The sequence below is a fragment of the Anabrus simplex genome, chromosome 5, assembly GCF_040414725.1.
Source record: "Anabrus simplex isolate iqAnaSimp1 chromosome 5, ASM4041472v1, whole genome shotgun sequence".
In the NCBI taxonomy this organism is placed as follows: Eukaryota; Metazoa; Arthropoda; class Insecta; order Orthoptera; family Tettigoniidae; genus Anabrus; species Anabrus simplex.
The window spans coordinates 442092522-442119749 of record NC_090269.1 but is presented as its reverse complement, the minus strand read 5'-3'; the positions used below and the strand labels follow the sequence as shown (position 1 = coordinate 442119749).

The following is a 27228-nucleotide window of genomic DNA, read 5'->3' as shown; positions in this document are numbered from 1 at the left end:
AAGATTAGACCCCTAGTGAAGGTATTGCAACTGGGATCCTTTGAAGATCAGCATAGAATCATCACCCAGTTGCAAGAAGAACATGGAAGAGACCAGCTCGGTTAGAAAATACTACCAGTGTGGAAGAACAGGACAACTGAAGAACAAATGCCCAACTTTGGCATCAGAAAACTAGGTCCGGCCCATTCTGGATAGTGGGGGGGAAGGGACCACGAATGGGAATACGCCTCAAGACAAAACAGAAAAGCAGCCCTGGACAAGTAGGAAAGGGATTGGTCAGATTGTGAACAGAACACGCCAACTTCGCCCAGCTATCATCTTAAGGATAGGCAATGAGAATTTTTCAGCCATACTCGACAGCCAAGCAAACCACTCATTTGTAAATGGGATGGTTGCCAGATTACTACCACCCATGAAGTCTCACCATCTCTGAAGTGTAGTGGGAGCAGCAGACGAGGTAACCTATTTCATACTGGGCGAGTTGGCCATGCAGTTAGGGGCGCGCAGCTGTCATCTTGCATCCAGGAGATAGTGGGTTCGAACCCCACTGTCGGCAGCCCTGAAGATGGTTTTCCATGGTTTCCCATTTTCACACCAGACAAATGCTGGGGCTGTACCTTAATTAAGGCCACGGCTACTTCCTTCCCATTCCTAGGCCTTTCCTGTCCCATCGTCGCCATAAGACCTATCTGTGCCAATGCGATGTAAAGCAAATAGCAAAAAAAAAAAAAAAAAACCTATTTCATCCAAGGACAGACTAACTTAACCGCTAAATGCATGGATCTGCCTACTGTAGTTAACGTTGCAGTGATTCAGAAACTAATACTTGACACCATATTAGCTCATGACTGTTTGGTAGAAAACAAGGGGATCCTAGACTATGCAGCTCATGAAGGCATTTTCGGAAAAGACAGACGTCTGAGGGCTGCCTGAGACGATGGAAATCTCCAGACTCACAATGATGTGGAAGTCAACGTCGACCTGGGCGGTACCCAGTTAACGCATCTTCAACCAAGCGAAGAAGAGGAGCTGAGACATGCCTTAAAGGACTTTACAGAAGTCATCATCAATAAAATAGGACAACTACCACTGTAACGCACAGCACTGAATGCAGCACTCCCTCACCCATCAAGCAACGCCCATATCAAATAAACCCGGATAAGCGAAACTTCGTCATTCAGACAAAACAAGAGATGGAAAGGCAAGGTCACATCGAACCCTCTATGTCCTGTTGGGCTTTGCCTATCGTCCTATTGAAGAAGAATTAGGAGTATCGACTGTGTGCGGACTTCCACAAGTCGAATGAGAAGATTGTAAGTGACACCTACCCCGTGCCTGACCTGAAGGACTCACTGAAACAAGTAAGTAGATCTAGGATTTTCAGCAAACTGGACCTAAACACTGCATACTGGCAAGTGAAGGAAAGTTATAGGCCACTGACAACCTTCAATGACACTGAGAGGACTATACCAGTTTACAGTAATGCCTTTCGGATTGAAGAATGCTCCTGCAACTGATGGATAAGGTATTGTCAGGATATGTTGGAGATTTCTGCCAAGTGTATTTTGATGACATCTTAATCCATAGCAAGAATTTCAAAGAACACCTTGTATATCTAAAAATTTATGGACTAACTTGCCAACTTGAGAAGTGCACTTCGTCCAGCCCTGCATAGAATATCTTGGCCATGTCCTGACATCTGAAGATTTAGAGAGGCAACCGGAGAAGAATCGAGCTTCTGAAGAAGCTGAATGTCCGTGGACCAAGCAACAAGCACATCATTTCCTTGGCTCGTGTAGATGGTATAGAGGATTTGTGCCACACTTAGAAGAGAAGGCAATACCACTCAGCGATCTACTCAACAACAACTAGCTGTTCCGATGAACCAGCAAGGAAGAGACAGCATTCCGAGGCATTAAGGCTGCTATGTGCAACACTCCTGGTCTAGCCCATCCGACTCACAATGGAAGATGTGCCTGAAGACAGACACCAGCGAATCCAGTGTTACTCCTGGAGAGGAGTGATGGCGGAAGGGATATCATCAAGTATGCCAGCAGAAAGGTATCTCCCACCAAACAACACTACTGCACTGCCAAGAGGGAAGCCTCAGCCATGGTGTGGGCCATGGGCAAATTAAGAGGCTACTTGGAGGGAAGGAAGTTCCAATTCTACACCAAGAATGCAGCTCTCAAATGGTTGAACTCCGTCTCTGGCTCAAAATCTAAACTGACGTGATGTGCTCTGTTAATCGCAGAATCTGATACTGATGTGTGTCTCATCCCAGGTTTGACGAACATAGGAGCAGACAATTTATCTAGGCACCCGGCGATGGAACCTGAAGCTAGAAGCACCATTGTTGTGGTGGAGTTTCCACAAAAACACCAGAGCGAAACCAATGAACCTGTTCTTATGATCATCAAGAAGGAACTTGATCTGGGAGTAATCAAGCAATGGCAAGAACAACACAAGCCATGTAGGACCATGACGCAGTGAATTAGGAGAAAGAACACCGATAGTCGACTTGTCCAGAGGGAATTCAAGATTTGCTACAAGAACTTCCGCATTGACGGAGGATTCTTTATGTACAGATCTCACCTCTCCGACACGCCTGCAGTAGTGGTGATCCCTAAACATCACATGACGGACATCCTTGAGATGTTTCATGACAGTACTGAAACTGGACATCCAGGAGGTAAAGAGACATATCAGCCTATCTAACAAAGATTCTTCTGGGTCAACACGTGAAATGACATCCTTGACTATGTGAAAGAGTGCTACATCTGCACCAAGGTGACCAACAGGAAGGCAGATTCCAGTCAGCGAGGAAGAAGGCTGTAACACCCTTGGGAGGTCATAGCCGTGGACTTGATGGGTCCATACCCTAGAACATCAAGGGGTAAAACAGGACTCCTAGTATTCACCGACCTCTTCATCAGATGGATTGAAGTCTCTCTGATACCAGAAGCAACAACAGGATGCATCACCAGTCTTCTACAGGATGAGGTATTTAGCCGCTAAGGTTATCCACGGTGCATTTTATCAGACAACGGGAGTCATTTCACATGAAGGAAGTGGTAGCAAATGATGAACGAACGGGGTGTGGAGCACTGGACCACCACTATCTACAACCCAAGGGCCAATCCAATGGAACCAAGAGCTAAAAAGGATGCTACGGGTCCACCTAATAGACAAGGAACATCAACTATGGGACCGTCAGATACTGCAGTCACTCTTTGCCCCGTGATGATGCATCAACCGTATCACTGGCTATTCCCCTGTGGAGCTGTTCCTTGGTCGACAACTATACGGCACGGGGGAGGGGAGATTCGTCGACCACTCACTTCTGGTCAAGATGATGCAGCTGTTTCCCTAGCAGAGTGGCAGCATAAGCAGCAGCAGGACATCAAGGAAAAGCAAGCATTGGCCGAGCAGAGATCCCTTACCCAGGGCAAGGCTCAAGGTGTCGAAGAGACCCAGATCTTTCTACCAGACCAACAAGTACTGCGACATAACCACCAAGTTAGTAATAAGATTGGAGGGTTTTACAAAGGTCTCGCACCTAAGTGGGTTGGTCCCATCGAGGTTGATAAGCGGCTGGGCCATGGTGTCAACTTACTAAAGACCAACCCTCCTGTCAAGGTCCAAGTGTCAGAATTGCGGCGAATCACCCAAACGCTGCGCATACAGAGTAAGCCTGATACTGCCACAGGTCCATCTGGAGGAGAGGCTACTGATGACACACCACAATCTGGCCATGAGGGCGAGAACGCATCGACTACCACCAAGGAGAGACTGGCAGCGAGGCAACACCAACCCCCAACATGTCAAGAGGAGAAGAGGATGTCTAGTGACATCAAGGAAGAAAGAAGATATAAACTACGACCAAGACAAAAGTCGATGAGTGTGATAGACTGTTGAAATTGTTTCAAGTTATAGGGGGGATATTGATACAAATGTGTAATTGACTAATATAATTTGGAAACAATTCCCTAAATCCATGGGTAAATGTGAAAATATTGAGCTCAATTAGTAGGTGTTATTAGTATTATCATCACTATGACTTGCGAGGTGTGGTTATGAAGTTGTTTACATGTATTATTATTATTATTATTATTATTATCTATGTAGTTATGTACGACAGGTTGTTAGTGCAAACTTTATTTGGTATAAATCGTAATCGTATCATTTATTATTTGTGTGTTGTATGTATGATCTGTCTTGAGTGACAAAACATGTGAGGTTATGCCACGGTACTTCTGCTGTATGTATAATAATACAACTTTACTTACTGTAAGAACATGTAATTAATAGTATATAATTATTACCTGTAAATACGATGTATAAATCCAATGTAACGTTGTGCAACACAGGGTAACATTCCAGATTAACGTGCCTTTGTCACTCGAGTTTTACAGAATGTTCTATTCATTTGTACATAAGTTATTGCAGATGCGATAAGACACGAGAAAGCATGTTGTGTCATACTTTTCTAGAAGCCTGGCCAGGCAAGGTATATAAATAGGCAGTCTTGGTTGTTGTGTGGAGTTGTTAGTGAAAGTCGTTAGTCGAGTATGTAAAATCATTTCGTGTTGGTAGTGTTCTGTAGTTGGTTATAATTCTAATGTGGCAGTCTTCTTCTTCTTTGATACAGTTGAATTCAAGGTGGTGTTTCATTAACGTGTGTGTAAATAAACAGTGTACACAAGTGACAGCATCTCGCGTGTGCATCACCTTCCTTTCCACATCGTTCCTGATTATCTTATCAAATAATTTCAAATCAGCATCGGCACTACCCTTTCCCGGTCTGTACACTCCAAAGACATCAAGCTGCATGTTAACTTCAGAGATCAGCCTTACACCTAGAATTTCATATTTGACCTCTACCTATTACATAGCTTACAAATTCTTCTTTCATCAGAACGAATACTTCCCCTCCTACCATTCCTAATCTACTTCTATGATACACACTCCAGTTCCATGAGAAAGTTTCTGCATCCATTATATCATTTCTCTGCCATGTTTCAACTCCTATTACATCTGGTAAGTATATATTTATTAAATTACTTAATTCTATTCCTTTCTTTACAATATAGTAGAACCTCGATAATTCGAAATCGGTTAATTCAAAATGCTGCTTAATTCCAAGAAGCTCACGTTCCTAGAAACATGAGATACGGTTTAGTTTGTTATTTAAATTGTTTAATTCGAAATAGGGATAATTCGTAATTCGAAGTACAATGTCGACCCCATTACCGAAATTCAGTCTTTTAATTCAAAACTGCCTATATATTTTAAAACAATAGTAAGTTACAGAGTTATTTAAATTCAAAATTTATCTGCATCTTGATAGAACACATCTTCCGGAACGTGCAGGGGTAGCTTTCACTTCGGTGTGTCTACAGTGTGCTTCATAATTGCCAAGTTTGAGTGAAATCGGAATTCTTATGTATTCAACGTTTTAAGGAATGCAGCAGGCAGTGTGCGGAGAAACAGAATCCAACAGTTGACGAAAAAGTGTCTGATGTAATCAATTCATAGGCACTGAACAATATTGTCATTGCCGATGAAACTGCATTGCTTTCTTTTAATGCCAAGCCCAAGCGGTCTTATGGTTTTAAAGGAGAAGTGCCAGCCAGGAAATCGTATAAAGGTGGGGGTGGGGGTCATTATACTGTATTGCAATGCACACAGAAGAGAGAGAATTCCTCCCCTCATCATAGGAAAATTTGATAAGCCACAATGTTTTAAGGGCATCGGACACTTTCCGAGCAAGTGCAACACATCTAAAAATGCAAACAGTACAGGAACCAGCATTGTTTATCCTCGTCTTTGAATCATGGGATTTTGTTGTGTGAGGTTATGTTTGTTACTGATTTAACGAAGTGCATTATTTGAACATTGTAAATGCACCTTGTTGGATACATTTCGGAAGGTTTTTCCATGTCATTTGAAAGTTTTAAACTGTTAATCAAGATGAATGCATGCATTAATGGGTTTTAGAATACTTTGAGACATGGCAAGCGTTTACATTTCTGAAGTATGAGAGAAGTGCCATGGCGGGAAATCGTGCAAGGATAGAGTGGCTATTGTGTTGTTCACCCCTCGTCACAGGAAAGTTTGATTAGTCATGATGTTTCAAGGGCACCGGGTATAGTACGTGAACCTTTTCTTGATACCTGAGAACCATAGTACTGAATGGCAACTTTCTGTGCAAGTACAGGGCATCTAAAATGCATACAGTAAAGTAATCCAAGGAATAAAGCACTTGCACATGGGAGCCAGCATAAATTTTTCCTCATCTTTGAATCGTGCATTTTTTCTTGCTTTCTTTCTTTCATTGCGGGAGGTTATGTTTGTCAGTGAGTTATCCAAGTGCATTGTTATAATACTCTAAATGCACTTTCTTGGATGCATTTTGGAAGTAGGTTTTTTTCATAGTATTTGAAAGGTTTAAACTGTGAATCAAGGTTAACTGCATCCAGTAATGGGCCTTAGAATATTTTGTAACGCGCAAGGGTTGGCACTTCTGAATTACGAATTTGCGGTTAATTCAAAATCACGTTATTCGAAGTCTGATTTCTGAGTCCCAACGACTTTGAATCAATGAAGTTTTACTGTACTTCTACAGTTCAACACTAACATTTTTTGTCATCCCTACTTGACTTCTAGATCCCTGTACCCTTATTTTTTTTGCTTTGCGCTTTATGTCCAACGACACAGATAGGTCTTAAGGCAACGATGGGATAGGGAAGGCCTAGGAGTGGGGAAGAAAGCAGCCATGGCCTTAATTAAGGTACAGCCCTAGCATTTGCCTGGTGTAAAAATGGGAAACCAGGAAAACCATCTTCAGGGCTGCTGACAGTGGGATTTGAGCCCACTATCTACCAGATACAAGCTCACAGCTGCGCGACTCTAACCACATGGCCAACTCGCCCGGTCCTGTACCCTTATTACCGCTCCCCAGACCACCCCGTTTCCCTGAATGTACCTCCCCATAACCCTTCTAAACAAATTTCCTAACTTATACGTACCATTACGACATAGGATTTCAATTCAGATACTGGAAATAATTTCTTTGATTTCGTTTGATATTTGTTGAATTTTGACAAGTATTACAATATGAAATATCAGACCTAGAGTTGTTAAACAAGAGCATGCTTGTATGTCAGATATATTCAAACACCATTCTCTCCTTGGAACTCGTCCAGTAAACATATATTCTGAGAATAGAATAAATGAATTGCAGAACTTTAGTTTTTAGCAATTCTTGAGGAATATCACATTTGTAAAGAGGCAGTTCACTGACTTTGAAATAGATTATTACTGTAAAGTCATAGTTATTAGTTTAACATTCCTCTACCAAATTTTAGGGTCGCCAAACACACTGAGGAGCCACAACATTGTCTAGTTGAAGTCCACTTCCATGCCAATGTAACAACTGACAGGTGTTGGGATATTTCAGCATCTTCAAATATCATTTGACTGAACCTTGATCAAACTCACCACCATAAAATTAGGAAGCCATCAGTTCACCATGTGAACTACTTGAACTCACATCTTGCCCGTCAAGATGAAAAGCCACTGAACTGCAAACTGCTCAATCAAAAGACTGTACTAAGTGTAGCAACAGACAGAGCAAACCTTCCCTGAATCTCAGCCTTCATCAGTTTGCTTTGAGATATGCTATACTGACAGAAACTTGCCAAACTCCATACGTCATATAGTCTTCCTTTCCTTCACATGCTGCTGATCTCCATGCATTGTATAGACCTTGTAAGCCTAACTTCATTTTGTTCTAGCTTGAAAAGTTTTAAACTTGTCGAGATGGAAATGGTATATCTTTAAAGATGAAGATTTCTGCCTTCCTTGTATGTATGAATCAGCCCAAATCAGAGTTTTCTTTTTCTTTCTAAAATATTTGAAGTAGTCTTACCTCTTTCCGCTTGAGAACACATAGGGTTAAATTTCTGCTGCATTCTAGCGGATGTATGTTGTAGTACATAATGTTTGCTTATGTAGATTGACAGTATAAATCTGATATGAATGTTGACATGATCTGGTGAGGATTACTATAATTCTTTCAATGCCTTGTAACCTCTTATGACTCATAATTACTTGGCATGCTGTCTTTGAAATACAATATTGCATGACGCAGAAGCATGGCATGGTGCAATTTTAATAAATCAGATGATAACAGCACTACACCAGACTGAAGTGAGCAAAGCGAGAGTGGACGTATACCACATGCAAGGCTGAGTAATGGACGACGAAACACGCCACCCCTCTGCCCCATAAACTAATCATCCCATTAACCTGTTCCTGGTCCTTCCGTTCAAAGTTCCCAAGGCAATGATTACCCTAGTTTTCATTGCATTGTGAAACAACCCAGGCAAATACAAGAACGTCTCTTTCATTCCATACAAAATGTGGAAGGATTCTCCTCCATTACTAAACTACAAGTTAATGAATGTAAACTACATTCTTTTGAGTTCTATAATGAAAACATTTAAAATGATCTGAGCAAAACTGCTGTAACAGTGAATTTATAAACAGATCACCGCAATTTTTAGTGCTCACGTATGAATTACCGCCATCTCCTGGGCAAAGCAGCACTCAAATGTTCCCCATCGCTGAGAGATGAAATTTTAATTACTATAAAGTTATCTCAACTGACACTTACAAGTGAAGCATCTGCTGTTCCTTCGAACCAGACTGGTTCCTCCTTGACCTCTACTTCCAGATCCATTTCACACTGCATTTGTAGTTGTTAGAAGGTGCTAGGGTTGTAAATTACTTCCAATGAACTTGCTCTGAAACATGAGCCAGAAAATATATATTACTTTTATCCTTCTCGTTGTTGTTGTTGTTTACGTCATTACTCCATAGACTAAGCAACAAGCTTGTAGTTTTATATGGCTGTCAATATCAAGATCACAGCAAAAGGACCCAAAGTTTTATGTGACTGTCAATATCATGATCATAGCTTTAGGATATAAAGCCTTTTACTGCTGATGCCAGTATCAGTCATAGGACCTCTAATTTTACATGACAGTTGATATCATGGTTACAGCCACAAGATGTCCAGTTTTACATAGAACTAAAAACACAGAGGCACGATTTTTCATTTAAAAATCCCATGAACACTGATCAGCAGTGAACTGTAGCAAACTTGATGAAGAGCCAGTGACTAGACTACATGAACACCCAGGTCCATGACATTCTACTCTGTGCCAATATCGCCATTTCCACATTACTACAACATCCTATTCACTTCCCTTCAAAACCAGTGATTTGAGATGTGATCTATCAACCTATCCCTTCCTAGGATCAAATTGTTTTCCTATTCACTCTTTTATTTGCTAGCCATCTGAGCTTAAACAATTTGGACAACACCACATTTCAAAGTTTTCAATTCTGTTTTCTGATGATGATGATAATGCTTGTTGTTTAAAGGGGCCTAACATCAAGGTCATCGGCCCCTGATGGTACGAAATGAAGTGACAAAGTAAAAGTTCAAAATCATCCACTGACCAAAATAAAAAATGACATAAAGAATGAATGGATGTACATGAATTTAAAACAATCAGTGGATCCGACTCAAAAAACTATCATAACTAATAGTATTACTGACCAAGGGAACACTTCTAAAGCACAATCCTGAATTGGGGATGCTTGATGTTGAAAGAGGTCCAAAATCCAGGTCAAAGGACCCTCAGAATGGTACTTATCACTAGTAAAGTACAATCATGGTATGTGTCATGTTGGGGTACTAATCAAAAGGAGTGAAGACTCACGGTGTTCAACACATGATGGTACTACACACAACAATTGTACGTCGTACAGGTAACGCTGACCTATGGTGTTCCTCACACAGTAGGTACTAATCACAGGCTATGCAGACCCACAGTGTCGCTCATATAGTGGTACTAATCACAGGCAATGCCCAGACCCGTGGTGTTGCTCACATGGGTACGACTCACGGGTACTGGAAACCCACAGTCCACACCCATTGCTGCTACTAAGCACAAACCTATTTTGTACCTAATATAGTGGTACTACTCACAAGTAAAGGCGACCCATGGTATTACCCGCATGATGGTACTAATCAAAAGTAGTTTCATGGTTCTAAGACAATCATCCCTTGGTTGCCCCATTTAGTCGCCTCTCACAACAGGCAGGGGATACCGTGGGTGTATTTTCCTTCTGCGTCCCCACCCACAGGGGGTAGAGAGAGTGAAAAAGGAATAAAAAGAAGGGATCTGTCACTTCGAAGAATGAAGTAACGGATGAAGAAAGGCAAGGGTCACGAAGGGCGTGAAAGTGAAAGACTCCCTAGGCCTCGAATGCCCTAATACCGTCGAGGTCGGAAAAGAACAAGATTTGACAACGGGAAGTCGGACAGGATAGACGAAAGTGAGGAGCCTGGCACAAGTAAGTGGAAGTAATGCCAAGACTCGGCTAAGGGCCCCATGGTCGCCAATCCACACTCCCAAGTTGAGAGCCTCTTGGACCCCTTTTAGTCACCTCTTATGACAGGCAGGGGATACCGTGGGTGTATTCTACATATGCATCCCCCACCCGCAGGGGGTAATTCTGCTTTCCTCGGCACCATGTTTCACTTACATACTCCACAGTCTGTGTACAAATAATTAACATTAAAATGTATAAAATGCTATCAGCTTATTTCTACAATTTTGCTTTATGTTGCACCAACACGGATAGGTCTTATGGCAATGACAGGATAGGAAAGGCCAAGGAGTGAAAAGAAAGGAGCTGTGGCCTTAATCAAGCTACAGTCCCAGCATATGGCTGGTGTGAAAATGGGAAATCACAGAAAACCATCTTCAGGGCTGCCGAAAGTGGGTTTTGAATCCACTATCTCCTGGATCCAAGCTAACAGCTGCCCGCCCCTAACCGCATGGCCAGCTCGCCCGGTATCAGGTTATTTCAACTTTATGCATGCAGATAGCTCGTTTGTTACTCCCACATCTGTCTGAGTGTTGTCTCATATGTTCAGCCTTACAAATTATCAGGCCTCATTAACTGTTTTAAAACAATATTTCTTAAGTGAGAATGTTTTTCTTTATGAAAGGCTTACAATGCGAGAGTACAGTGCAGAATGTACGATGCCTTGCTCACCTGCACTGACAATGCTACTAACATTTACTGATGCACTCCTTTGTTGGACTGTGCATATCTCAAGTGACTCAACCTAGGCATGCCTCTTTACCAAAATTTGATGCCTGCTTGGCACTGCCGGTGGCTCCAAGTAGCCTACGTAGTGACCTCCACGGTATGCACTAACCAGCATCTTGGTAGGTATGCTAGGTAACAACTGATTAACCCAACCTAGCATACGAGGGCAAAACGTTGGCAACCAGGAATGAGTTAGCTAGAAAATTTATAATGTCCAATAACGGACCATTTACATTGGTATTATAAATTTACTCATTCGGGACAAATATATATTTCAGATTCCCTATGGGAATCAACATCTATATCATCTGAGAGCCAAGCAGGCATCAATTTTTGGTAAAGAGACAGTCTCTCATAGTGCATTGGCACTGCCGGTGGCTCCAAGTAGCCTACACAGTGGCCTCCACGGTATGCACTAGCCAGCGTATTGGTAGGTGTGCTAGGTACCAACTGATGAGCCCAACCTAGCACACAAGGGCAAAATGCTGGCAACCAGGAATGAGTTAGCTGGAAAATTGATTATGTCCAATAACAGACCATTTATATTGGTATTATAAATTTACTCATTTGGGACAAATATTTCAGATTCCCTGTGGGAATCAACATCTATATCATACAGGCTATGTACCATCCCAGAATATCAAAGGGTTCCTGCAAGAACAGTGATTTAAGGACAAAATGGCAGCAATAATGAATCTGAAAGTTTGAATATTTGCCTCTCTGTGTTACTTCATGTAAAATCTACTTGACTAATGGAACTCAAATTTGGCAAGCTTATAGCTGATACCCTTGGCTAAAACAAAGACTAATTACAATCATACTATATTTTAAGTGGGATATGTAGCTACAGAAAATTTAGCACGTAAGAGGAAAACGTATGCTTGGGACCCTTAAGAGTGAACAACCTGCCTGAATGGTTAGTCCTATTAAACACTGGAGAGATGGAGATGTACGTAAGAGTCAACAAGCTGTCTCAACAGTTTATCCTATTAAACACTTTAGCAGAGCAGATGTACTTAAAAGTGAACAAACTGTCTGAATGGTTAGTCCTATTGAACACTAGAGTGGAGCAAAAGTGAACAAGCTGTCTCAACGGTTAGTCCCATTAAACACTTGAGAGAAGCAAGTGTACTTCAAAGTGAACAGCTGTCTGAACAGTTAGTTCTATTAAACACTAAAGTGGAGCAAATGTACTTCAAAGTAAACAGCTGTCTGAACAGTTAGTCCTATTAAACATTACAGCATGTCGGTGCGACGTAAAGCCCCTAGCAAAAAAAAAAAAAACATTACAGTGGAGCAGATGTACTTCAAAGTGAACACTGTCTGAACAAAAATTAAATTCAGGAACCTCAACCGTCAAAAATTACCAGTGTTTCGCCCAGAGTGTGGCATGGGCTCATCAGTTGGATACCGCACCTTTTCCAAGACACTGGCTGGCTAGTACGCCAGTAGCGACACCACTGCAAGCCATACATATGATAAGTACAATGCAGTGCCAACGTACTAGGGGAGAGACGACTGAGTTTCCTGAATTTTATTTTTAGCTATCTCAAACGGAAGCCATACATTGGTCAGCTGTCTGAACAGTTAGTCCTATTACACACTAGAGTGGAGCAGATGTACTTCAAAGTGAGCAAGCTGTCTGAACGGTTAGTCCTATTAAATACTGGAGAGAATCAGGTTTACTTAAAAGTGAACAAGCTGCCTAAACAGTTAGTCCTATTAAACACTTGAGCAGAGCAGATGTACATAAAAGTGAACAAGCTGTCTGAACAGTTAGTCCTATTACACACTAGAGTGGAGCAGATGTACTTCAAAGTGAACAAGCTGTCTGAACAGTTAGTCCTATTACACACTAGAGTGGAGCAGATGTACTTCAAAGTGAACAAGCTGTCTGAACAGTTAGTCCTATTACACACTTGAGTGGAGCAGATGTACTTCAAAGTGAACAAGCTGTCTGAACAGTTAGTCCTATTACACACTAGAGTGGAGCAGATGTACTTCAAAGTGAACAAGCTGTCTGAACAGTTAGTCCTATTAAACACTAAAGTGGAGCATGTGTATTTAAAATATGATTTTTCAGCAAAAAATATATGAATTTTCTTTGTAAGTAATCATTTTTAATAAAAGAGAAATATGTGTTTTAACATACACTTACAATACAATAGATTTATTTTGTCAGGCAAGATTAAGGCCATCAGACCCTCTCTTCCATCTAACCAGAAAATACAGTTTCTACATGTGCAAAGTTGAAATAAATACACTTACATTGAAACATCTTGCAACTACTAGACAATACAATATTTATGATAAGAAATAAAAATAGGAAAAAATAGGAGAATGATGATGATGGTGGTGGTGATGATGAGGAAGATGATTATTTACACAATTATGACATGATTAGCTAATTGATAGTTGGAGTGAATATAATAAATCACAGAGTGGTGAAAGCTGCCCCAGTTAATTCAAGAAGAGTTACACACATTCATGCGTGATTCCAGCGCCCACTCACGCTCTCACCTATTCTTTACTTTCTGCAGTAACCAATTACAAACCATACACAACTGCATCCACTTCAATTTGAGGACCAAAAACTAGCACCATGTGTGAGTCTATCTTATGTTAAATGCCGCTAATTGGCAAGGAACATGAAGGGTTTAGGCCTAAAAAAAGTGACATAACAAAAACAGGAACACATTTGGTCAGCTATACCTGCATGGAGGTTCACTGCAATATGCTCCACTAATATAACAAAGATAGTTTCACCTCGCGCACAGTCACAGCCTACCTGATTCTTATCATTCTCCGAGTTATTATAACAAATTTTACTGATATGCCTTGGAAACATGATGTCCTTTAGGGAACAGTTTTACACAATATTGGTGTGCAGGCTGATTATCACTTATGTATTCCAATAATGAAACATTAATACTAATCATCAATAGTTGTTTTTATTTTGTACCAATGCAGGTACATATTAAAAACCACTTTTTCGCATTAACAATGCTGTCATGTTGGTCTTCTAACCACTTTCAGATCCTTTAAGACTTTCAGAAAACTATTCAGGGAAACGGTGCGCTAGGCAGCGGTGTTAAAGGAACAGGGAACTGGAAATCAAGTAGGGATGACACAAAACTGTTAGTGCTCAACTGTAGAAGTATTGTAAAGAAAGGAATAGAATTAAGTAATTTAATAGATATATACTTACCAGATATTGTAACAGGAGTTGAATCATGGCTGAGAAATGATATAATGGATGCAGAAATTTTCTCACGGAACTGAAGGGTGTATCGTAGAGATAGGATAGGAAAGGTAGGAGGGGGAGTATTCATTCTCGTGAAAGAAGAATTTGTAAGCTACGAAAAGTTAAAGATGACAAGCACGAAATTCTAGGAGTAAGGCTCATTTCTAAAGATAATAGGCAACTAGATGTCTTTGGAGTGTACAGACCAGGAAAGGGTAGCGCAGATGCTGATTCAGAATTATTTGATAAGATTATCAGCTATGTGGGAAAAATAAGGGAAGGAACATGATCGTAGCGGGTGATCTCAATTTACCAAATGTCAATTGGTAAGGTAATGCAAACGACAGGAAGCATGACCAACAAATGGCAAATAGGTTAATATGGGAAGGTCACCTGATTCAGAAAGTGATGGAACCAACTAGAGGGAAGAATATTCTGGATGTGGTGCTGGTAAAACCAGATGAGCTCTATAGAGAAACCGAAGTAATAGACGGTTTTAGTGATCACGAAGCTGTTCTTGTGGTGATTAAAAATAATTGTGAAAGAAAATAATAATAATAATAATAATAATAATAATCATAATAATAATAATAATAATAATGTTATTTGTTTTACGTCCCACTAACTACTCTTTTACGGTTTTCGGAGACGCCGAGGTTCCGGAATTTAGTCCAGCAGGAGTTCTTTTACATGCCAGTAAATCTACCAACACGAAGCTGACGTATTTGAGCACCTTCAAATACCACCGGACTGAGCCAGGATCGAACCTGCCAAGTTGGGGTCAGAAGGGCAGCGCCTTAACCGTCTGAGCCACTCAGCCTGGCAAATGTGAAAGAAAGGATGAGATTAAAATTAGGACTGTTAGGCAGTACCATATGGCTGATAAAACAGGCATGAAGGAGTTTTTAATAAGCAACTATGATCGGTGGAAAACGGTAAATAAAAATGTAACAGACTCTAGGATGGGTTTAAAGCAATTGTTGAGGAATGTGAAAATAGGTTCGTATCTTTAAAGGTGGTAAGGAATGGTAAAGATCCACTATATTATAACAGGGAAGTAACGAGACTAAGAAGGAGATGCAGGTTGGAAAGAAATAGAGTTAGAAATGGCTGTGGAAGTAAAGAGAAATTGAAGGAACTTACTAGGAAATTGAATCTAGCAAAGAAGTCAGCAAAGGATAACATGATGGCAAGCATAATTGGTGGCCACACTAATTTTAGTGAAAAATGGAAGAGTGTGTACAGGTACTTTAAGGCAGAAACAGGTTCCAAGAAGGATATTCCAGGAATAATTTATGAACAAGGGGAGTGTGTATGCAAGGATCTTCAAAAGGCAGAAGTATTCAGTCAGCAGTATGTAAAGATTGTTGGTTACAAGGATAATGTCCAGATAGAAGAGGTGAGTAAAAGTAAAGAAGTATTAAAATTTACCTACGACAGCAATGACATTTACAGTAAGATAAAAAAGTTGAAAACTAGAAAAGCAGCTGGAATAGATAAGGTTTCGGGGGATATATTAAAGACAATGGGTTGGGATATAGTACCATATCTGAAGTAGGCCTACTTGTTTGATTTTTGTTTGCATGAAGAAACTTTACCAAATGAATGGAGAGTTGCTATAGTAGCCCCTATATATAAAGGAAAGGGTAATAGACATAAAGCTGAAAATTACAGGCCAGTCAGTTTGACATGCATTGTATGTAAGCTTTGGGAGAGCATTGTTTCTGATTATATAAGACATGTTTGCAAAATTAATAAATGGTTTGACAGAAGGCAGTTTGGGTTTAGGAAAGGTTATTCCACTGAAGCCCAACTTGTAGGATTCCAGCAAGATATAGCAGATATCCTGGATTCAGGAGGTCAACTGGGCTGTATTGCGATTGACTTATCTAAGGCATTTGATAGGGTAGATCATGGGAGACTACTGGCTAAAATGAGTGCAATTGGACTTGACAAAAGAGTGACTGAATGGGTGGCTCGGTTTCTAGAAAATAGAACTCAGAGTATTAAAGTAGGTGAAGCCTTATCTGTCCCTGTAAAAATTAAGAGGGGAATTCCTCAAGGCAGTGTTATTGGACCTTTATGTTTTCTTATATATATATATATCAATGTTATGTGTAAAGAAGTGGAATCAGAGATAAGGCTTTTCGAAGATGATGTTATTCTGTACAGAGTAATAAATAAGTTACAAGATTGTGAGCAACTGCAAAATGACCTCGATAATGTTGTGAGATGGACAGTAGGCAATGGTATGATCATAAACGGGGATAAAAGTCAGGTTGTGAGTTTCACAAATAGGAAAAGTCCTCTCAGTTTTAATTACTGCGTTGATGGGGTGAAAGTTCCCTTTGGGGATCATTGTAAATACCTAGGTATAAATATAAAAAAAGATCTTCATTGGGGTAATCACATAAATGGGATTGTAAATAAAGGGTACAGATCTCTGCACATGGTTATGAGAGTATTTAGGGGTTGTAGTAATGTTGTAAAGGAGAGAGCATATTTGTCTCTTGTGAGACCTCAACTTGAGTATGGTTCAAGTGTATGGGGACCCTTACCAGGATTACTTGATTCAGGAACTGGAAAAAATCCAAAGAAAAGCAGCTCGATTTGTTCTGGGTGATTTCCGACAAAAGAGTAGCGTTACAAAAATGTTGCAAAGTTTGGGCAAGGAAGACTTGGGAGAAAGGAGACGAGCTGCTCGACTAAGTGGTATGTAATGGAATAATATCAGTAAGTTAATTTATTGAATTTACCACCTAATCAATACAAAATGTCTTATTTTAGTTGGTTTACTTTGGCATATTAACTAAAATGGTACATGTTTCACCTTGAATTCAGGCATCATCAGCCATTATCTTAACTTTAAAATGGAATCAGGCACCTGATTTATATATACATGAAATAAAACAAAAAACCTTGGAGAGACTAGAGTTACAATTAACGTATAGTAAAAGAATTAAAGTTAAGTTGGTTATAAAGATATTACAATGAGTGAGTAAAATTACAATTGGTGAAAGTAATGGTGATATGACATTAGAAGGCTTCTACTATAATTAAAAATAAAAATAAAGCAACAGTCTGTCATAAACGAGTGATAGGATTGCTAAAAATTACGTTAGCCGACCAGCGGTTACAACAAAAATAACAATGATAATCGTATTTTTTAAAAATGTAGTATAAAATAAAGGTGAAATATAGTCATGTGACTGTCAATATTTGTTGACTAGAGATAAATTGAAAGTCAATGACATATGGTGACATGGTTCAGTTAATAAAATACAAAGTTGAATAACGATGTTTAAATAGGGCCGATTTATGGACCATCTCAATTTGTTGCAAATGCTGCAATGTTGTTAAGAATATGTGGATGATTGACATTCAAGTTGAAACAGAAGTGTTACAGTTGTATCTGTAAAAGGAAACAAAACGTGGTATTAATTGAGTGAAAGATCGTAAAGAAATGTTGAAATGAAGATTGTATACACTTACCATTAGACTAAAAGAGGGTAGTTTGTTACGTTATTAACTGAACGTTGTTGTCATCTGTTTGCTTCTTACTGCGAGTGTTGTAACTATATGTTTGAGTTGGAGGTGGAACTGTTTGCGAAGGTGTGACTATAAGTGGTATGTTCCGAGCTGTCAGTGGAGAGATGGCGTGGGAGGACATCAGTAGACGAATAAGTTTGGATGGTGTCTTTAAAAGTAGGAAACATCACAATATGAAGATAAAGTTGGAATTCGAGAGGACAAATTGGGGCAAATATTCGTTTATAGGAAGGGGAGTTAGGGATTGGAATAACTTACCAAGGGAGATGTTCAATAAATTTCCAATTTCTTTGCAATCATTTAAGAAAAGGCTAGGACAACAACAGGTAGAGAATCTGCCACCTGGGATACTGCCCTAAATACAGATCAGTAGTGATTGATTGATTGCTTGATTGATTGATTGATTGATTGATTGATTGATTGATTGATTGACACAGGCAGTCTTTCTGACGATATCAACAGGCAGGTGGATAGCTCCATTTTAATGGAAACATCCTAACTTTATTATGACTGGCAGTAGACAACGAGGCCTGCCATCATAATGAAAATGCCCCTACTCAACTGTCACTGGCAGTAGGCAAGGGGGCCTGCCATTACAGAGGCAACTCTCTAACACGGTCTGCATGTGGGAAACAACACATGGAAATCTCCCCATTGTGCACCTAGAACTCTGTACCCTATAAAACACAGAATTCCACAGTGAAGCACGGGTACTGGTCCCCAGCTCTTCAGTTTCTCCCACCTGTAATATGAGGTAAGATTTATAAGACACCGGAATGACTTATATTTCACCGTGGGGGAGGCTTTACAAAAGTGTAACTGTACCAGATTTATATATTTAAATATATTTATATATAATCTGTTATACACATAAATAACTACCTACCGGTACCACGATTTCCAGAGCCAGAATTTAGTTGTGAGGAAGTTCTTTCGGATTCCAATAATTCACAAGAAATTGATAAAATAATAGAAAACACAATTGCTTTTGCTTTATGAAGAACATTTTACAGAAGTAACATAGTTAAGGGAATAAACGGTGTACAATTTATCGCAATATACAGAGCATAACAGTCTTGTTTGTACACCCTAATTAGCAGATATAATGTCTTTATAATTTCAAAATAGTACATAACCAATGCACAAGACTTGGATAAGGTATTGCACAAGGTGTTGAGAACTTGATATTAGCGATCAAAATTCTCGGTACATCATTTTAAAAGAAAAGGAGTGAAGTATGTTGTGTAGTGGCCTATTTGTTTGCACCAGTCTTGTTTGTACACGTTCACTACCGTGTATTCTCTCGGGAGCACTCCTAGTTAGATGGTGTGTATATGTGCTGTGCTAGTGTGTATAGTTTCGCTGTTAGTGCACCAGGCCGTGTGTTACATAATGGGTAAATGAACAGAGTTAAGTGACAAACTAAAAAATGTAATTGTATCTCTCGGATTGCAAGGGTAGTCTCTGTGTGAAATCGGACGCAAAGTAAATAAACCGCATTCCACAATACACTGTGTGTTGAAAGAGTTAAGATATAGAGGAACCACAAAGAGTTTGCCAAAAAAAGCAAAAGAAAATATACTGAATAAACGAGATGAACGTTATAATGTGAAACAAGAAAAACAGAATCCTCAATTAAGTGCGCCTAAGATCCGCGTAATGCTGGAAGAAAGTACGAAGAAGAAAATGTCAAGTCAGACAATTCGTAGGGTATTATGGAAATATGATTATCACAATAGACGACCACGGATCTTTGTTACTAAGAAAAATCGACAAGCCAGAATGAAATTTTGCACACTTGTATGAAAACACGGATTTTACGTACAGGAACAAAGTTATTTGATATCTTACATCAAAATATCTATATAGGGTTCGGATGGAAACAGTTAACAATTAACCTGCAAATACGCTACACACCGTAAAATATGGAGGTGGATCAGTAATGATTTGGGGGTGCACATTGTCATCTGGAGTGAGAAATATCAAAAACATCAATGGCATCATGGACAGATGGGGTTATTTAAACATTTTTAGAAAACTACGTCAGAGTGTAGTAAAAATGGGGTTTGGGGTCTCGGTACATCTTTCAGCAGGACAATTACCCCAAGCACACGGATGACATTTGCAAGCAGTGGCTGATATGTAACGTACCAACGCAACTGCGAACTCCTGCTCAATACATTTAGGGGAAGATCTAAAAATAAGGGTTCATGCAGGGAAACCTCAATCACTTGAACAGTTAAGAAGTAGGCCGATATTCAACGAAGAATGAGGTAAAACAGACCCAAACGATGTGAGAAACTGGTTCATTCCATGCAGCGAAGGTACAAGGCAGTTCTCAAGGCCAGAGGATACTCATCAGGATAATCCAAGGTAACACGTGTTTTGGAATGAACTTTTCATTTTCTTCTGTAAGTGTACAAACAAGATTGTTGCAGGATGAAACTCCCGGTTTTGGCACATTGCTTGTATTTTTATTAAATTTTAAGACCACAGATCTTCTTTTTTATTATTTACGTTGTTTATTAGTGTATCTATTACGATATGGGCAATAAAATACAACACAATAATTGTATACAAAACTTTAACCGTTATTTCGTTGCAATAAGTTGGTGTACAATCAAGACTGGTATGCACTATATCTAATACCAATCTTACAAAACAATATCAACTAACAACAAACTCACCACTTCGAAACCAAACCACCGGTATTAGATATGTAGGTTAGTATCCGTTAAAATCTTCTGTCGCTTAAACAAATCACTTGACGAACAAATTTGACATCTATCAGCCAGTAAGACACCATTGATCACCTTCAGAGTATACGGAAACTTGTTGGAAAAAAAAAAAAGAAGAAGGAAAAGCGCAATATCCCGCAATGCCTACGTCGACTACCAGAAAGCGTTCGAAGGTTCGATTCATAAAACAGTGGCAGTAGAGGTGAATCGTTCATGAACGAACTAGTTCATTACAAGAGTTGATACGAGTTCGTTCAAATATTTCGAACTGGTCGTTCACGAGAGCACGCAGCACAGACGAAACATGAAAGCAGCACATACAACGACAAACTTAATTCGCAAAATGGCGCCTGCCGGTCGTGTTGCTCCTCAAGCTGTTGAGAATTTTCAGAAACGTAATAGTGTAATGGAAAGTAGTGAGTGCATAAAATTTAACAACGGGAAGAAGAAGGTGTCAAATACCAGTGGAAGTGTGGATCAGGTCATAGGCCAAAGGAAAAATAATTCGCGAAGTGTTTGTGTATGTGACGCACGCATCGTGCATGCGGAAGCGGGAAAGTGTGTTGACTGTGTTACTTTATTATCCGAATTGGCCTCAAGGGATGAAATTATTCGAATGTTAAGGGAAGACATTGAAAGTATTAAACGTAATAGACTTAGTTTAAATGGTGTGACTGAAGTGCAAACTGAGGCATGGTCGGAAGTAAGTACGAGGTGTTGTAACAGTAGGCCTAAAACTAATCATGATCGGGGCGTAGGCCTAGGTATTGAATTAAGGAATAAGTTCCAGGTCCTTGAATCAATTACCTCTAGTGAAGAAGAATGTGTAAAGATTAATAACATTCCAGCCATTACAAGGAAGCCTGCACTGGGGTTGAAGAAGAAAGAATGTAAGGTAGTTGTGTACGGGGATAGCCATGGTCGGGGTATTGCTGTCGAACTTGGTGATATGCTACCGGAGACTGAAGTTGTAGGTTTTGTCAAGCCAGGTGCTCTGTTCAAAGAGGTTCTTCAGTCAGATATGGAAGAGATGGGAACACTTAATGAGAATGACTACGTGGTTATTATAGCAGGGGCGAATGATATTGCCAGAAATGAAGCATCAAATGTGATTTCTGGGGTGAAGAAAGCACTTTGCAAATTAAAGACCACCAATGTAATATTATGTAATATTCCACATCGACATGATTTAATTGAATGGTCTTGTGTAAATAAGTTAGTTGATGATACAAACAGGCGGCTACAGAAAACTGTCAAATGCTTTCAAAATACAGAAATAATTGATATGAGCAATATGGATCGAGGATATTTCACAAATCATGGCATGCATCTTAGCAGAAGAGGGAAAAAGCAGCAATGTAATATGATAAGAAAGAAAATACAACAGACTTCAGGAACAAATATCACAACTAATGCCATACCACTGCTGTTCGATAAAGATGAGGAAGTTGCAGAACATTTGCAGGTAATGAAAGTAAGAAGAGTTGAGGAAGTAGTTGAGGTGAGTGCTACCACTAAAGAAGGATGCCTAGGAGAAGAAAATCAGCTGAAAGGGATTAATGTGCTTCTACCACAATCATCAGAGACAGCAATACCAGAAAGCACTGAGTACTCAGGGAAAACTTGTGAGGAAACCATTGAGATCGTCAGTAGCAGTCAGTTGGATGAACGAGGAGAGGAGTTACTGGAGAAGTTGGATGTTGGAGCACCATCAGGACGAACTGAAGGAGGGCAAGCTAAACAACCAGAAATAAGAACGTCAAGTAGGACAAGGAAACGACCAGTATTACTAGAGCAGGATTTTTTACGGTAAAAGGTAGCAATAGTTATAATCTAAAGGGAGAGCTAAATTTGTTCCACCAGAATGTTCAATCTTTAAGAAATAAAATTCTAAGTATGGAGGTTCTGTTGGCAGATAACCTACAAGGGTATGATGTTTTATGCTTAACTGAACATTGGTTGATAGAGGATGAGATTTCAAATTTTGTATTAGAAGGTTATGCTCTTGCAAGTAAGTTTTGTAGAAAGAAAATGAAATGTGGAGGTTCATGTATATATGTGAATAATAATATCAAATGTAAGCAGTTGGATAAATTTGAATATCTGAATGTAGAGGAGCATTTCGAGGCTAGCTTTGTTGAACTAGTGGATTATAAGTTAATACTTATATGCATTTATAGAAATCCTTCTAGTAATCTTGAAACTTTTTATAATAATATTGAAATTATTTTAGATGACCTACAGAATCATAACAAAAATGTAATAATCATGGGTGACTTCAATGTAGATTTTTTAGGGAATAATGGTGGGCGAGATAAGTAAAGGCTAGAAATGTTGTTTTCCTTGTACGGTCTAAAGGCAGTTGTAAATCAACCAACTAGAATATCTGGGGATACAAAGTCAGCAGTAGATCAAGTTGTATTGAATGAGGAAATGTGGAACTATGAAATAGAAGTTTATGATACAGGTTTTTCAGATCATTCTGCTCAAATTGTGCATCTAAATTTTAGGGTAACAGGAAACCATAATTTAAAAAATAACAATGTAATTTACAGGGAAACTAGAATGTGCAACAAGGAAAATATTTCATATTTTAACCAGTTATTGGCCAAGGAAACTTGGGAGAGTGTATATAGAAATAACTCAACTAATGAGGCCTTCAATGAGTTTTTGGGTTTGTTCGATTATTATTATCAAGTGGCAATACCAGTCAAAAGGGTAATTGTAAAGAATTATAGGAATGGGTGGATTACAACAGGAATTAGAAATTCAAGTAGACGATTAAGGTTTTTAAGCAAATGTGTGAAAGGGAGTAACACCTCATCTGAACTGAAGGATTATTATAAGAAATATAAGAACATATATCAAGAAGTTTTGAAGGCTGCCAAAAGATTGCATAATGAAAATGAGCTAAAAAATTCTAAAAACAGGTCTAAATGTATGTGGAACATTATAAAAAGGGAGAAAGGTACTCTAGTTCCATTAAAAAATAATATTACTCTTACAGATGCAGGGAAAGAAATCAGTGATCCAGAAGAAGTTGCAGAAATATTTAGTAACTATTTTATAGAAGCAGTTCTGAGGTTAACAGAAAATTTTCAAACATCAGTGACAAGAACAAACTTGAATACAGTTCACAGGAATGTATCATCCATGTTTCTTACTCCTGTGACTGAGCAAGAGATAGATAAGGTAATAAAACAGATGGGTAAAAAGAAGTCTTCTGGATTAGATGGTTATTCAAACTACCTTATTAAATGCTGTTACCAATACATAGTCAAGCCTCTCTGTTACTTGATAAATTTGTCACTAACCACTGGTAAATTTCCAGACAAATTCAAGGTAACCAAAGTTGTTCCGATACATAAAAAGGGTAGTGAAGAAGATTCTGGTAACTATAGGCCTGTCTGCCTCCCCTCTGTATTCTCCAAAATACTGGAAAGAATTATGTACGATAGACTGTTATCATTCTTAGAGCAGCATAATATATTAGCTGGTTGCCAGAATGGCTTTCGTAAAAATAGATCAACTACCACAGCATTCATTAACTTTATTGAACGGATATATGACACACTAGATGGGAAGGGTGCATGTTTAGGTATTTTCTTGGACTTAACAAAAGCTTTTGATATAATTGACCACAGCTTGCTTTTAGAAAAGTTATACATGTATGGAGTTCGGGGAATGGCTTATGACTGGTTCAAATCATTTTTAGGGGATAGAAGACAGATTGTTGAAATATCATATACCGGTACTGATTTGAGCAAAAATGTAATTAAGAATGTGTATTCCTGTGCCAGAAACATAGATCATAGTGTTCCACAGGGGTCAGTTTTAGGACCATTATTATTTTTAGTATTTATTAATGATATCGTCCAAATTGTTGATGAAATTCAAGGAGTGCAATTAACTTTGTTTGCAGATGATATTACTGTTTTTGTAGCTGATGAAAGTTCTGAAGGGTTGGAATTGAAGGCAGGCAATATAGTGAGTAATATCCTGAGCTGGCTTGAAGATAATAAATTAATTTTAAGTAAACAGAAAACTTCTGTGATTAGATTTCACCATAAGATTAATTTCAATATGGAAGTTAGTCCAATATCATTTGGAGAGACCATAATTGAGTACTCATCATCAACAAAGTTTCTTGGCTTGTGGATGGATGAATCATTAACCTGGGATAAACATACAGAGTTTATAGGGAAAAAGCTTAGTAGAATTTATTTCATGTTAATATCTTTGAAAAATAGTTTTAATTTAAAGGCTTGCCAAATTATGTATTTTGCATATGTCCATCCCATACTAACCTATGGAATCATTTACTGGGGGAATTCACGATATAGCGAAGTCATCTTTAAGTTACAAAAGAAAATAATTAGAGGAATGGCCGGTGTCGGCAGGAGGACAAGCTGCAAGAAATACTTTAAACTTTATTTTATTTTACCATTGCCTAGCCTTTATATCTTCCATACACTTGTATATATGAAGGAGAATGTAAACAGCTACACCATAAACTCTGATGTACATAGGTATAATACTAGAAATAAACACAGTCTCCACATAGAACCACACAAAACTAAGCTATATGAATCAAGTTTGAGTTATGCAGGAGTACATTTATTTAATAAATTACCAGACTACATTAAGCAGATAAAACCATGTTCAAAATTTAAGAAAGAATTATTCAAATTTGTTTCTAACCATTGTTTTTATTCTATTGAAGAATACTTAGCTCTTGAAAATTAACTTATGTATCACTTTTTTTTTTAAATCTGTGCCTCTTTACCACATTGTATATTTCTCTTTATTTATCATGGCATGTATATTACTGTTTTATCCTTTGTTACTGTAAATATGATTATTGACGTGTCCCATATCACTGTATGATCAGTTGGACGAAATACAATACAATACAATACAATACAATACAAAACTAGCCAATGGCGTGCCTTGTAGTGGTCACATGTCACGCTTCTCAATTTGTTGATGGTGGAGGCGGAGGAAGAAGAAGAGTTGTCTATGTTTGAAAGCCTGCAGGGATGGATCAAGTTAGTTCATTTGGTTGAACTAGTTCATTATATAACGTTCATAGCCCTGAGTTGTTCAAATGAACTAGTTCATGAGGTGATGTCTTAGAAACAGCCCTCGCGGTACTTCGTTCAAATTAACGAGTTAGTTCATGAGCACGAACAGAAAACTGCTACATAATGCTGCCGCCAGTCTGCCTAAGTAAAGAAATGGTATCTACGAGAGACGGAGAGACAGATGTTGTTGTTGTTTGAGTCATCAGTCCATAGACTGGTTTGATGCAGCTCTCCATGCCACTCTATCCTGCGCTAACCTTTTCATTTCTACGTAACTATTGCATCCCACATCTGCTCTAATCTGCTTGTCATATTCATACCTTGGTCTACCCTTACCGTTCTTACCACCTACACTTCCTTCAAAAACCAACTGAACAAGTCCTGGGTGTCTTAAGATGTGTCCTATCATTCTATCTCTTCTTTTCGTCAAATTTAGCCAAATCGATCTCCTCTCACCAATTCGATTCAGTATCTCTTCATTCGTGATTCGATCTATCCATCTCACCTTCAGCATTCTTCTGTAACACCACATTTCAAAAGCTTCTATTCTCTTTCTTTCTGAGCTAGTTATCGTCCATGTTTCACTTCCATACAATGCCACACTCCACACGAAAGTCTTCAAAAACATCTTTCTAATTCCGATATCAATGTTTGAAGTGAGCAAATTTCTTTTCTTAAGAAAGCTCTTCCTTGCTTGTGCTAGTCTGCATTTTATGTCCTCCTTACTTCTGCCATCGTTAGTTATTTTACTACCCAAGTAACAATATTCATCTACTTCCTTTAAGGCTTCATTTCCTAATCTAATATTTCCTACATCACCTGCCTTCGTTCGACTGCACTCCATTACTTTTGTTTTGGACTTATTTATTTTCATCTTGTACTCCCTACCCAAGACTTCATCCATACCATTCAGCAACTTCTCGAGATCTTCTGCAGTCTCAGATAAAATAACAATATCATCGGCAAATCTCAAGGTTTTGATTTCCTCTCCTTGGACTGTGATTCCATTTCCAAATTTCTCTTTGATTTCCTTTACTGCCTGTTCTATGTAAACATTGAAAAGGAGAGGGGACAAACTGCAGCCTTGCCTCACTCCTTTCTGGATTGCTGCTTCTTTTTCAAAGCCCTCGATTCTTATCACTGCAGACTGATTTTTATACAGATTGTAGATAATTCCTCGTTCTCGGTATCTGATCCCTATCATCTTCAGAATCATAAATAGCTTGGTCCAATCAACATTATCGAATGCCTTTTCTAGATCTACGAATGCCATGTACGTGGGCTTGTCCTTCTTGATTCGATCCTCTAAGATCAGACGTAAAGTCAGTATTGCTTCACGTGTGCCTACATTTCTTCTGAAGCCAAATTGATCTTCTCCCAACTCAGCTTCTACTTGTTTTTCCATTCCTCTGTAAAT

The 27228-nt window shown here is 38.9% G+C and overlaps 2 protein-coding genes across 2 annotated transcripts in view; one reads left to right on the top strand and one right to left on the bottom strand.

The window, feature by feature from the left end:
• LOC136874626 (gastrula zinc finger protein xLCGF3.1) overlaps positions 1-14445 on the bottom strand; it is a 71498-nt gene extending 57053 nt beyond the window's left edge. The window contains exons 1-2 of the mRNA XM_067148253.2: positions 14405-14445; positions 8681-8810 (exon numbers count right to left, since the gene is read on the bottom strand). Of these exons, the coding sequence (XP_067004354.2) occupies positions 8681-8758 (78 nt within the window). The 5' untranslated portion in view covers positions 8759-8810; positions 14405-14445. The remainder of the gene's footprint in view (positions 1-8680; positions 8811-14404) is intronic.
• A 6609-nt stretch (positions 14446-21054) lies between these two features.
• Positions 21055-27228, top strand: part of LOC137501031 (uncharacterized) — a 198609-nt gene continuing 192435 nt past the window's right edge. The window contains exon 1 of the mRNA XM_068227888.1: positions 21055-22536. Within this exon, the coding sequence (XP_068083989.1) occupies positions 21071-22536 (1466 nt within the window). The 5' untranslated portion in view covers positions 21055-21070. The remainder of the gene's footprint in view (positions 22537-27228) is intronic.